Consider the following 14,497-nt stretch of genomic DNA (forward strand, 5'->3'; position numbering starts at 1 on the left):
TTACTGCTGGAAGATGAAGAGATAATCAAAAATTTCACTCACCACATAGCTATTGATTTTGTGTGAATTCAAGGCCTTTGTATACTGAATTCTTTAGATGTTGGGTTTAAACAGGAATTTTCGGTATAGAAAAAAAGAAAGAGCTATAGTGAGAACTGAGCAAAAACGGTGTAGGATTAAATCAAATTTCAGCATGATTGTGGTTTACATTCTTGCATCCAACAAGAACGTGTCCAGGGCACTGGAAATAGCCCTCTGTCCTCCATATTGTTTACGTGTTTTGCTAAATGAGTGAATGATAGTCAGTGCACCGGATGCTAGGGTTTCTTTAATGAAAGAGAGCTGGAAGAGCTATAACATTACTGTAGTGAGCTATCAGCTGCCTCTGAGGCAACATCATGTGGACCAGGAAATAAATTAAAGTTGATTCTGAGGGGGCTTTGTTATGAGCAGTTGTTACGAATGGATAAATTACATTTCAGTCTCCCCATCTCATCTGCTATGTAGGCAGACTGAGCGAATACTACTGGCTACAAATAATCTGAGCCATTTCCGAGGCCAAATTTACAGGCCAGTTGGAACGATTGACTTAAGTTTATGTATATAGGGGTCCACAAATCTTTCTCTCACTTTAACACCAAAACACAAATGTTTGATATTTGTGGCTCTACAAATTTAAAGTAAAACTAAATTTTATAATTTATCTATGGGTAATTTTCAATTGTGTAACACATTAGCTATGTAAAAATATAAGGTACAGAATGTCTCACTTCAACTGACAAGGAAAACAGCAAGCATTAAGGACAAGCATGACACATTTTGGATTAAGTTTCATTGTAAAATATAAATTCAGTTCCACCACCACTAAATTTCCTTTTTCTTAAAAAAAAAAATAAAAATAACGACTAACTCTATAGTTGATCTCAGTTCAGTTTTACCAGTTACAAACAAATTATATTCTGAATTATAACCCACAGGCTAATAAGAGGACAGGTTTTAATTTGAATCTGTGGATGATTAAAGAGAACTGATAAGAAAATATTTTAATTTTAAACAAAGGAAGCCCCACATCTGTAACATTATGAAATCTATATACCTTGAGAAAAATTATTATTTCAGTGAAAGAAAATATGGTACAAGAAATTACAAAAATAATGCTTTAGATCCTAGTATTACATTCATATATTTTCTCTGAGATATTTTACAATATGCCATTTGGTAGCAGATATCTACAATGATATCCAATACCGTTTATCCTGCTGGGATACAGGGATTAAAAACATCTGTACTATACATCATGTGGTGCTGTACACTAGGAATTAAAGGCTTCTTTGCTGCCATTGTGTGTTGTTTCTTTTAAGTGACTGTGGCCATTGAAGATGACTTGATCTTGTCTGTGTGTGGATCGTGGTGAGGTTTGAGGTGACTCAAGTATTCCATATTCACTGGTTTCTAATGGTCCAGAGGTTTCAGGGACTGTGCTGAGTCCCAGTATCTCACTCACTGAATGAGGCAAGTCCTTAGAAGGAATTAAAATAAACAAAACTGGATATTAATGTACAAATAAATATCAATAACACAATAAATCACATACTACTGCAACACTTTCCTCTCAATACACAAGAAAAGAGTTATATCGATCAGAGTACTGGAGTAATAGGTTTTAAATTAGTATTCAGGCATACCTTACAATTCTTTATCTGTATACAGATGGACTCAGATTTGCAAAGAATTTCTTCAATGTCTAGTTTCATGGAAAGTTCATTTATGTGCTGTAAAGATAACATATCAATCGGTTAATTTTATGCGTAAGCTAATTTATTAGACTTTATTAATTTATTAGACACACTTGGAGATATAGTTAAGCCTATTAGCTAACCTTTAGGATTTCATTGAATCCATATTTTCTGTCCATAATTTTTTGCTTCTCTGAGTCTAAAATGGCACAGCACACCAGAAGGTGAAAGTTTTGGCAAGGCAGTCCAGTCCACATGACCTGTTGAGAAAAATATTAATTGAAGAAAATATTACTGTAAAATGCAAAAAAATCAATACAAGTGTAATGAAAATTCTGACAGACCAACTCAAGTTGTAGTGTACAATTACAAACTGTTGAGCATAAACAGGTGTTACAATATACAGAAAAGAAAACAATGGATTGTTATTACACACCTCCCAAAGGCGAAGGACATCTTGAAAATGTAGTTCTCTCTTGAATCGGATCAATAACCACCGAAAACAGAAATATAAGTAACCAGAATCCTGTGCCTCTGCAAAACACATAAACAGAAGCACAAAATCAGCCTAATAATCACCATAAGTCAGAACATTATGAAGTCACTATGGAGAAAATACAATTCTAATAAGTATTCTTCTGGGTTTCTTACCTAGGTAGTTCCAGAAAGCCAGGTCTAGCAGCCGTAGCAAAGTGCTGAGCTGGATCAGTTGGGTCTTCATCCCCTGCATCTGCTCCTCAAAGTTTTCGTGCTGTACCATACATTGTACAACTCATTGTGACATTTGAAATGCAGTGATTAGCTCATTTACTCCATTTAAACTGTAAATGTCTACTCTGTGAAACCCATGTGTTGGTTATCAAGATAAAGTCATTACCATCTCATCCATGAAGAAAATAAAGCACCAGAAGGCATCAACTTCATTCTCCATGACAAAGAGAATTGGAGACAGCAGATCACTCATGCCCTGTACATACCCTGCACAAGAACAGGAAACTTTGTAAATACAGGTCAACACTACTTTAAAAAGCACTTAAGATTGCCCATAATCTAAATAATTAAATGTGCAATTAAAGTCAAAATGATATCAGCCAAAAGAGTTAAGACAATTCTTAAAAACAAGGATTAAAAAAATATCTACCAACATGTCAGAACACATAACAGAGTTTGCTATTGCACTGTATTTCCCACAACAAATGACTCAAAGACATGTAGTCACTTGCCTAAATCAAAGTCATACATGCAGTATGTCATCAGAATGTCGTGTAGTAATATCAAACCAGGGTTGTCCAGTCCTTCATAAAACTTGTTATTTCGGTCGGTTCGGTTGACGTCTTTTTCTAGAGAGATTCAACAATAACAAATTGAGATTCATCCCAGGTAAAGTTGCATGTGTTTAATATATTTCCAAAAGTAATTCCTTTAAGCAACTGTACTTCTTAGTGTAGAACAATTATAAGAAAACAAGAATAAAATTTGCAATATGATTACAGACATACCAATGAGACTTCTGTAATCTCGTAACCTAGAGTTCCTCCTCTCCTGCTCCTCACTGATGGACTTCCACTGAAGCTTCATTCTGAAGTATTCATCCCTGTTGAAAAGAGAGCACAAGATCTAACTAGAATTAATAATCATGCTCTAATCAAATTCTATGACCTCATTCAAACCTGGTACTAAGATGCATTTCAGGTGATTCGATCGCAAGTGGTCAGCGTTAACTACAGATGTAAACAGGGTGCAAAATATTTTGTGATCAGATCACAAAAACCACATATGGAGGCAGTCAAAAACATGTGACCACATCGCACTTTAGGTGTAAAAGCTAATCCGTCCCAGACAGCAGTGAAACACCATCCCTCACCTGTCAATCCACTGCTGTGCTACAACAAGAGTATAAACATTGCCAGTAACAAGTAGCTTTTAACTTTCTGATATCAACATTCAGTGACACAGATGACAAGCACAAACATCTGTAGCTCAACTAATACAGGTACTCCACTAAAATAATAAAGAATTCTGTTCGAAATATTGCATTTGTGCTTCGATTAAATTTCAACTGCATCTCGGAAAAACAGCATGCAGGTTTTATTCATACTTTATTAGTCTTTTAGTGGTCCATTATCAAGCAGTAACACACTGACATAGTGATTGATATATATTGTCATGAAATCAGAGACCCTCCACTCAGAATCCGAACACAAGTGGTCACAGGAGAGGCAAATGAGCGACCAGGTGTAAACAGTGATTACTCGCCTGACCACAAGTGATCAAATCACCTGAGACACATCTTAATACCAGGTGTAAACGGGGTCTTTGTTGATTCTCTGGGGGCGCCATGCATACGTTTTTCTCTTTTGGAGGAGTTTCCTTTCTTCGTGGGTGCTGTTCCATGGAAAATAACCCAACAAAAACTTCCAGGCCTCTTTCCTCACAGCATGGCAAAGACCCTGTTAAGATCAAAACAACAATACAATATAACAACAATCTCTGATAGACTGACAAAAGGTCACAGGACAACTGCTCATCTCAGACTCATTCCTTATTCAGACTCAATTTCAATTCCGTCATCAGTCTAAAATTTTAAAAGGTAATAAATACATCCAAACTGGTCAGATTGTGATGTTTGCTAACAGTGTAGCAAGAGACGGTACAAGATTAAAAGTTTTTTGCTTTAAAAAACAACGTATATTATCTTAAAATGAGATGATTTTCAAAGCAACATCTTACCCCTTTAAATATAAGATTCTTTAAGTGAGGTATGTTGTTTATTCTTCCCTCAGAGTCCTGGTACTTTGTCCATTCTTCCATTGTAACTGGCTCATTCCTTTGCACCATTGGCCTAGGTCCCAGATCAAGCTGGAAAACACACAGACACATCTCAAGTAGATTGTTTTACAACCACACATTTGCAGTCGCAGTATTGTTTTGTACGGGATGCCTCAGGTTGGCTGTCTGTGCCAAGACTGAATCTGGGCACGGATTAAATTTAGATCCGTATCCACTCACTCTTGTGATGACTTCAAATCCTGGCTCTTCCTGTTGGTTTATCTCTAGTCCGGGAATAAGTTCTCCCAACAGGTCTGCCACCTCCTCCTCTGGCCGCTGGTGACACTCTAACTCAGGCCCCCGAAACGCATCAAAAATGTAGTTAGTGACTTTGGAAAAGCCACCCAGTGTCGTAGTGTAGGGATCTTTCTTGAATTTCTGTTTGGGGGAGTTGAGATAGTGAAAGCATTGTGAAGGCTACAACATTATTGACATTCAATCTAGGGGTGGCTCAACCTTTTTTCAAACTATTATTATTATCGAATCCAAAAAATTGCATAATATAAAAAAAGCTATGTTTCTATCAATAACAATGTATAAAACCTTTAATTAGTAACATTAACCAAACATTAACTATTAATGTAAAAATAGCTTTACACCACTAACATTTTGGACCCTCTGTAGAAAACGCTAGACATAATATATATTTTCACTTTCCTGTGCTTTAGCAGAACTGTATATTCATATCTACAGTCAGGTCCATAAATATTGGGACATCGACACAATTCTAATCTTTTTGGCTCTATACACCACCACAATGGATTTGAAATGAAACGAACAAGATGTGCTTTTAACTGCAGACTTTCAGCTTTAATTTGAGGGTATTTACATCCACATCAGGTGAACGGTGTAGGAATTACAACAGTTTGTATATGTGCCTCCCACTTTTTAAGGGACCAAAAGTAATGGGACAATTGGCTGCTCAGCTGTTCCATGGCCAGGTGTGTGTTATTCCCTCATTATCCCATTTACAAGGAGCAGATAAAAGGTCCAGAGTTCATTTCAAGTGTGCTATTTGCATTTGGAATCGGTTGCTGTCAACTCTCAATATGAGATCCAAAGAGCTGTCAATATCAATGAAGCAAGCCATCATTAGGCTGAAAAATCAAAACAAGCCCATCAGAGAGATAGCAAAAACATTAGGTGTGGCCAAATCAACTGTTTGGAACATTCTTAAAAACAAAGAACACACCGGTGAGCTCAGCAACACCAAAAGACCTGAAAGACCACGGAAAACAACTGTGGTGGATGACCGAATAATTCTTTCCCTGGTGAAGAAAACACCCTTCACAACAGTTGGCCAGATTAAGAACACTCTCCAGGAGGTAGGTGTATGTGTGTCAAAGTCAACAATCAAGAGAGGACTTCATCAGAGTGAATACAGAGGGTTCACCACAAGATGTAAACCATTGGTGAGCCTCAAAAACAGGAAGGCCAGATTAGAGTTTGCCAAACAACATCTAAAAAAGCCTTCACAGTTCTGGAACAACATCCTATGGACAGATGAGACAAAGATCAACTTGTACCAGAGTGATGGGAAGAGAAGAGTATGGAGAAGGAAAGGAACTGCTCACGATCCAAAGCATACCACCTCATCAGTGAAGCGTGGTGGTGGTATAGTGTCATGGCGTGGGCATGTATGGCTGCCAATGGAACTGGTTCTCTTGTATTTATTGATGTGACTGCTGACAAAAGCAGCAGGATGAATTCTGAAGTGTTTCAGGCAATATTATCTGCTCATATTCAGCCAAATGATTCAGAACTCATTGGACGGCGCTTCACAGTACAGATGGACAATGACCCGAAGCACACTGCGAAAGCAACCAAAGCGTTTTTTAAGGGAAAGGAGTGGAATGTTATGCAATGGCCAAGTCAATCACCTGACCTGAATCCGATTTAGCATGCGAACTTGCTGAAGACAAAACTGAAGGGCAAATGCCCCAAGAACAAGCAGGAACTGAAGACAGTTGCAATAGAAGCCTGGCAGAGCATCACCAGGGATGAAACCCAGCGTCTGGTGATGTCTATGCGTTCCAGACTTCAGGCTGTAATTGACTGCAAAGGATTTGCAACCAAGTATTAAAAAGTGAAAGTTTGATTTATGATTGTTAATCTGTCCCATTACTTTTGGTCCCTTAAAAAGTGGGAGGCACATATACAAACTGTTGTAATTCCTACACCGTTCACCTGATTTGGATGTAAATACCCTCAAATTAAAGCTGAAAGTCTGTAGTTAAAGCACATCTTGTTAGTTTCATTTCAAATCCATTGTGGTGGTGTATAGAGCCAAAACGATTAGAATTGTGTCGATGTCCCAATATTTATGGACCTGACTGTATATATGTTATTAATGCTAAGCATAGCTTTGAGTAAACACCTTATAAAGATCAATGCATGAATGGTTACAAGTATAACACTCTTATCACAGAGCGTTCTCACTATAAGTAACATACCTGTACAAATCCATAGTGTGTATCATCCAGAAGATTTTCAAAGGACTGCGAGAAAGCTTTGCTATAGGTGCTAACGATCAGGATATTTTCATCATCCGGACTCCTTTAAAGACAATGGACATAGCCTATTGATATCTAGATTAATTGTACAGTCAAAATAATGCAACAACTTTAATAATTATAGGGGCTGCTCAGCTAATAAAGACACTGACAACGACCCCTGGAGTTGCGAGTTCGAATCCCAAGGCTTGCTGAGTGACTCAAGCTGAGTCTCCTAAGCAACAAAATTGGACCGGTTGCTAGGGAGGGTAGAGCGACACGGGGCAACCTCCTCGTGATCGCTATAATGTGGTTCGATCTCGGTGGGCCACATGGCGAGTTGTGCGTGGATGCCGCGGTGGATGGTGTGAAGCCTCCACATGCGCTGTATCTTCGCGGTAATGCGCTCAACAAGACCATTGTGATATTTAACATGGAGGAGTCTTCTTGTCCCTTTCATGAAGCCTCAACTCTAACAAACAGCTGTGGTTTGACCTCACATGAGTCACAAGCATGGCCTCTCGCAACAGAACACATGCTGGATTTCCTCAAAAGTGCGGAGATATTCCAGCAGTATTGGGTTGTATTTTGATGTGTTCAGTTTTAAAGGGGCAAGTCTTTGGATAAAAAATGATGATTGGTCAAAATGTGATGAGTCTTAGAGAGTAATCTTAATGCCTGTGGTATTTACCGAATTAAAAGATCAGGGGGCACTTTTAAGATAATGACAGGAAGAATGAAAGCATTAAGGATAGTGATTATTCATTCAAGGGAAGAGATCTGATGTTACATATGGTTATGTACAACCAAACAGGGCTGGGCTATATATGACATTTTCATATATTCATGATGATTTTTCTGGTGATATAAAATTAAAGCAACATTGTGAATATTGCCATGACTAACATTTTCAATTGACCATTACGTTTTCTAAAGATGGTGCCGTTAGTGTAGTTTTGGGATTCTAAGAGAGCTCTCAGTATGAGAGTCTATGTATTGTCTGTGGTTATCATCAGTATGCTATATTTTTCTACTAAAACTTGAATATGTTTGCATAATTTAATAATGAATTCTGTAGATATCCCCCCACAATAAGCATACAAAATGTTAAATAACACCAAAGATTCAGTCTGGCCCTATTAGATGTACACTTCGTCATTTTTTTAATATGCTGTCTTGAATTTACACTGAGCACAAAGGAAAGCAATACTTCAGTGGTAAATCCATGTCTTCATAAGCAATATTATAGGTGTGAGTGAGAAACTGATCAAAATGTAATTATTTTGTTTTACTATAAATATTCACTTTCACAATCTTCTTTTATTTTTTGCAGATTTGCATTCTTCATGCATATCACCACATACTGGTCAGGGCTGGATATTTATAGTAAAAAAGGACATAAATATTGATCAGTTTCACACCCACACCTATCATATCGCTTATGAAGGTATGGATTTAAACACTGGAGTCGTATGGATTACTTTTATGCTGCCTAAATAAGCTGGATGTTCATAGCTCTGGCCACCATTCACTTGAATTTTATGGACCTACAGAGCTGAAATATTCTTCTAAAAATCTTAATTTGTGCGTTATTTTGGAGAAGTAAACTATACACATCTGCAATGACATGAGGATGAGTAAATGATGAGTGAGTTTAAATTTTTTGGAGAACTACACGGAGACCCTCTCCATGTAGAATAGTTTAAACAGCTTTAAGGATGTGACTGGAGTCTTTAACTCGTATGAGTGGTCCTGAGTTTACACATGTTTCAAAATTACCATTTATTTATTTTGGAGTACAACTTTTTTAATAAGTAAAAAAATACTAAGTGCACCTTTAAAACAGATTTAAAATTGTTTTGAGCGAAAGTCTGTAACTGGGGTGCACTCTACTTGTCAGCTGCTGCGATTAAAAACAAACACCACTGCAAATTCATTCACATCTGTCATAAACAGAATGTTCGTACATTTTAAGCTAATTTATAAGTTTGCCTATAGCAAGCCAATGATGAGGCTTAATCCATTCAGACAAAAAATAAACCCCTTATTCTTCACTTACTCGCTGATCTGAACTGATTTCCTCAGGCTATCCAGGAATGCTGTGCTTCCTCCCTGGTGGAAATGAATGGTTGGTAGTGCTGTGCAATCCTTCAAGCGGAAAATGAGGTATGACCAGCCCTCAGATTTGACTGTGATAGACCTGAGGTCATACACATTAAAGGAGAAGGCCCACTTGGTCCGGTCATTTATGTGGTTTGATCCTCCTGTGACAACAAGACAAGTAAGGGATAATCCACGGCTAGGTGTATGTTAAATGCACAATGTAGTGGCAAAGAACCACTGGACGCAAAGTGAAAAAAGAACCAGGCCCATTATTCATTGGCTGATGCATGAGTTAGCATGCTGACATCTCCTGTTAGATACTGGGAATACATGCCGATTGACAGCAATTTGATGCAAAAAAGGCTTTAGCAAAAGCCCCACAGTCATGAGAACTTTAGAATCAAAACATTTCTTAGTAGTAAAAAATAAATCATTCATGGCAGCATTTGTTTAATTCTCTACCATGACATCATACTGGCAACTAACTTAATTTATATAGAGCTTCTTTCAAAACATGACCTGAAACAGACCTCTAAAAGCACAGCTAGTTGTGAAGGATTTTAGCAAGGGCACTACAAGGTCATTCAAGAATGCGGAATGGCAGAAATATAATCAATACAATTATGTTTATTTAAAATAAAATAAAAATACATGTTTGATAATAAAATACACATGAGAAACATGAGATAACAGATGTGTAATATTTACCTTCTCCATGGGTGTGGGCTTTCCTCTTAAATGACACGGCATTGATCATGTCCCATTCAGTTTCATAGCTGACCTGATGGTCAACAGGACGATGAGGATTGTCTTCTGAACTCTGAGTCCATTCCACCACTGAGCTGGAGTCCTTCACGCAAGAGTAAGAAAAATAAACAGAAATCAGCATATTTAAAAAATATTTAAAATCTTAAAAGAACAGTACAGAGCATTGCAGAACTGGAGAGGACTTCAGGCTGATAATCTGACTGACAGTAACTCTCAATCAACATAAATGCTCAAACTTTCACAGATGAAACAGGAAATGCATAATACTGAACTAATAAACAAACCTTGCAGGCACACAGCATGTTCAAGGGATCTGCATCCTCCAAAGGTTTATATTCCACAAGGGTTTCACCATTCTGTAGTAAAAAACAACAACAAAAAAAACAAGAGAAATTGATGACTCTAAATTTTAAACAATTAAATTCGCTGGGTAGGAGATGATTTTCATTTAAATATATTAGCTGTCTTAATCATGATACAAATGTGTGATGTAACATCTTTATTAATTATGTAGGCCTGATCCAAATCAGGTCAAACATGACTGAATCATAAAAATCATGATTCACAACACCAGCACATTAAAAAAATAATTATTTAATTAAAAAAGGCAACTGACAACCACCATACTTTATCAATAATCTGGAGGAACCCTGATATTAAATCCTGATCCTCAGATTCAGCTTGAGATGAGTGAATGAAGACTCCCTCATGTTCAAACACCACCTGCAAAAAGAAAAAGTACATATCAAGAGAACAGAAATATTTTTAATTATTCTCAGCTCTTAAAGGAATATTTCAGGGTCAATTTAAGTCAAGCTCAACCAACAGAATTTGTGGCATAATGTTGATTTCCACAAAAATGTATGTTGACATAACTTTTTCTTAAAAAAAAAAAAAAGAGGCAAAAATCAAGGTAACAGTGTGACACTTACAATGGTAGTCAATGGGGCCAATCCGTAAACGATAAAATACTCACTGTTTCAGAAGTATAGTCGCTAAACGTAAATAAAATGCATGGTAACATTATTTTAGTGTGATAAAATTGCATAACTTTTTCTCTGTAATGGTATTTACAATTTAGTTGCCATATCGACACAACATAGTTCACCCTAAAACGATCATAAAAACAATGATTTAAACAGTTTTACACTCAAATAATACACACGTTTTATCAGAAGAGTTAATACAAGTGCTTTTATAAAATGTTATGACTTTATACACTCGAAGCAAAATTGACCCCATTCACTTCCATTGCAAGTGCCTCGCTTTTTCTTTCTTTTTAAAGAAAAGGCGAGATCAACATTATACCACAAATGCTGTCGATTGAGCTTAATTTGTATTGAGCCTGAAATATACTTTTAAGCCCATCCATCTTTCTAAATAGGTAAGTGAAAGTAAACACTTCAAGAACTTGATTCAGTACACCAATTTCTGTGACATGGCAGGTTAGTATGAAGTTGGAGGCTTGTGCTTGAGGATCTGACAGCTCATGTCATGTAGGAACCACTGATTTATATCAGTCATAGGAACACAATCCAAATTTTCTTCCAAGTACTTTGACAGATGTTATAGCTCAGGTAATGCATTTCTGATATTTAAAACGATGTGCATTTCACATGTGGTCATTTCTCCTAGTCCTATGCATTAATATAAGATCTGTATGTTAATGGAAGCTGAAAGTATATTAATAATCAAACATTATGGTGCTCTTGCAGCAGTAACGGAGACGAGAAAACGACCCACTAAAAAGTCAAGTTAGTACCAATATGTAGTTCATAAAGAGAAGCGAAACTCATTTTACAATATTGACCAAAGAATCCCCGTGGCCTAACCTGACTTTTACTGAATAACCTCTCGAGTAACTCAGACAATTTCTATGATTTACATAAAACTTGACTAGTTTATTTGTTAGTTTCCAATAAAGGCCAGCCAATTCATGACTCAACACAAGTTAAAGCATAGAAATAACACTGGTTATGCGTTTCCACTATCCAGACGGCCTATATACGAACAGTATTGACTTCCTGACGCTATTGGCAGCGGAAAGGCTTCTTTCGATGTTCGTGTTTTTCGCAGTTTGATCTGCTGGCTGCTAGCAGCCTGGCTAACTATTGCTAGACACAGCAGCTTATCAGACCAGCATATTATCAATTTCTTACCACCGAATGCTCACACATCTAGTCCAACAGAATACCTACACCAATCTCCACCTAGAATCACGGGTAAATTGAAGCTATCTGCCATTTTTGACGGTGTATTGGCTTAAAAGCAGCATGCTCAGTACCTTGGGAGAAGTTGTGGCCGCCATGTCGACTGCTAACTAGACGACGTAGCAGCATCGCTCACGTGCCTGTCAGCGATTCACAACAACACTGACGAGTCATCTTCCGCATGGCCAGCGCCTCACTTTACGTTGAATAAAAAGAGTAATGATAAAATAAACAAATAACTTGATGTGTATTAATAATAATTACAATAAAATGTATAATAATAATAATAATAATAAATGTGTGTTTTAATAAATTACCTATATTATTTATTTATAAAAAATGACTATTAGTATTGATGTTGTTAATGATAACAATAGTAATCATAATAAACAATTAACTTGAAGTCTAATAATATTAATAAATAATAATAATGATTATTGTTTTCTTTATTATTATTATAAAATTATTATTAATAATAATACATGTGCATTTTAATAAATTGCATGATATTCTTTTTCCTAGTATTCTTTTTACATGTGCGTTTTAATATATGACATATATGATATATTTTTTTATCAAATGAATATTGTTGTTATTATTGAAAATGTTATTATTGAGTGCCTTCATAAACACAACAACAAATAGGCCTAATGTGCGTTTTGATAAATTACATGCTTTAATTATTATTATTTTTGTTGTTTTATTAAACATTCCTAATATACAAAGCAATTCAGACTTTCAATGCAAACAGTACAAATTCAAACTATTCACTATATACATGTATCAAATTAATTTAAAGAAGACAGTTTTCCTGGCTTTCCTTTTTTTTGGGTGGAAATTTTATAGACTCAAAATGAATGTCAAAGGCTGTCTGGAAATGAGCAAATTTAGGTTCCCTATCGAGAGGTCTCTCCTATTGCGTAAGTAGCTTACGCTATGGGAAAACTCTGTTTCTCGAGAAATATTGAAGTCTTTATGTAAAACGCATTGCAGCTGCACAGCAGACAGTAATGAGCGAGACAGCTCGGTCATTGGCTGTGCTGCGGCAACTGCTCGAACCAATGACGGGCGACTCTGAACGCGCGACCAATGGGCAGCGCCTCACGTTCAGCGCTCAGAGCCCGCCGAAATTAGCATAGCCAGGCTATATAATGGGCACCCGTCATACGAAGTTCCTTTAGATTTAATCTCCTTCAGCGAAGACCTCCTCTTCGCTGGATCCTCCGGATTGTTGGAGTCTTTCGCCCGCCGTTGACAAGCCTACAGCAGGACTGCTAAGAGGACGCCCGGCGCCTTCAGCCGCCTTCGAAGCCTTCTGCTACGCCATCCGGCGCGCATCACTATATCCTTTTTACTAAGCTACTTTGCAAGTGTTCAGCCTTTGCGACACTTTTTGTATTTAGTAAAGAGCAAATTCGAGCGTTGTTCCAAATGCCTTCGACCTGTGCCTCGTGCAGAGGCCTTCTTCCTGACAGGGACCGTCACATTATCTGCACTCGCTGCCTGGGACCTGACCACGCAGAAGCTGCTTTCACTGCGGCGGATGCCCGAATGTGACTCCCTGGGCCTCAACGAGCACGCGCTTCGCCGCCGCCTTCGCCGCGAACGAGCCTGCTACCACCGTGCTGCCGTCCCCTCTGTTCGAGCCGCTCAAGAAAAAGCGCCGCTCACGGAGGCTGCCAGAGCACGCGGACTTCAGTGACGTCACGCCGGGCCAGTCCCCTCGTGCTTCACCACCACCCGAGAACTCCCCGCCGCCAGTCCAATTCACGCAGACGGACCAGCACCCCTCCAACGACGGTGGGGGCGACGGTGAAAAGGATGACAGCCTTTCCAATTGGCGCTGCATCCGACGACTGGCCGGGCTCGGCCTTCGACCCCGTGCCGTCGACATTAGCGGACACGAGCACGGGCACCAGCACGGTAAGAGAGTTCGCTGAACGCTTCACTGCAGTGAGCAAAACGTGTAAAACATTACCCAGTCCCCTTACAGGTGGCTGGAAATGTCTGTACAGCAGTCAATGTGCCAGTCACAGAACTCGCTCACCTGCAATCAAACGCCGTTTTCACGGCAACACACAGAAATCACAAAAAGAGTCATTTTCTGCCTGTGTCACTAAGGGGTCACGTGTCCACACTAAAGTCGCACTCCCACATATCAATACTGTCCAAACAGTGCCGAATACTTTCCCAGCTCGAGCTGGACGCCCCATAAATGTAGATCGTGTGCCTATTGTCATGTATGCACCACTACACACAAGCACTGTTCCCACAGTTATAAACACTTCCCCAGTAAAAGCGGAAATACTATAAATGTAGCGGCGTGCCTGCTGTCCTGCACGCACCCTACACACAAACA

At 38.3% G+C, this 14,497-nt stretch overlaps 1 protein-coding gene across 1 annotated transcript; it reads right to left on the minus strand.

The window, feature by feature from the left end:
* Positions 1 to 415: 415 nt before the first annotated feature.
* tbc1d15 (TBC1 domain family, member 15) lies at positions 416 to 12,285 on the minus strand. Its single transcript, XM_052097338.1, has 17 exons — positions 12,213 to 12,285; positions 10,556 to 10,651; positions 10,213 to 10,284; positions 9,869 to 10,010; positions 9,117 to 9,321; positions 7,019 to 7,121; positions 4,746 to 4,943; positions 4,467 to 4,595; positions 4,083 to 4,186; positions 3,236 to 3,330; positions 2,960 to 3,076; positions 2,614 to 2,714; positions 2,388 to 2,487; positions 2,173 to 2,270; positions 1,880 to 1,996; positions 1,686 to 1,772; positions 416 to 1,519 (listed from the first exon to the last, which is right to left on the minus strand). The coding sequence occupies exons 1-17, from the start codon at positions 12,234 to 12,236 to the stop codon at positions 1,313 to 1,315; spliced, it is 1,995 nt and encodes a 664-aa protein (XP_051953298.1). The 5' UTR covers positions 12,237 to 12,285; the 3' UTR covers positions 416 to 1,312.
* Positions 12,286 to 14,497: the final 2,212 nt, after the last annotated feature.

This window comes from Xyrauchen texanus, chromosome 29, assembly GCF_025860055.1.
Source record: "Xyrauchen texanus isolate HMW12.3.18 chromosome 29, RBS_HiC_50CHRs, whole genome shotgun sequence".
Taxonomy (NCBI): Eukaryota; Metazoa; Chordata; class Actinopteri; order Cypriniformes; family Catostomidae; genus Xyrauchen; species Xyrauchen texanus.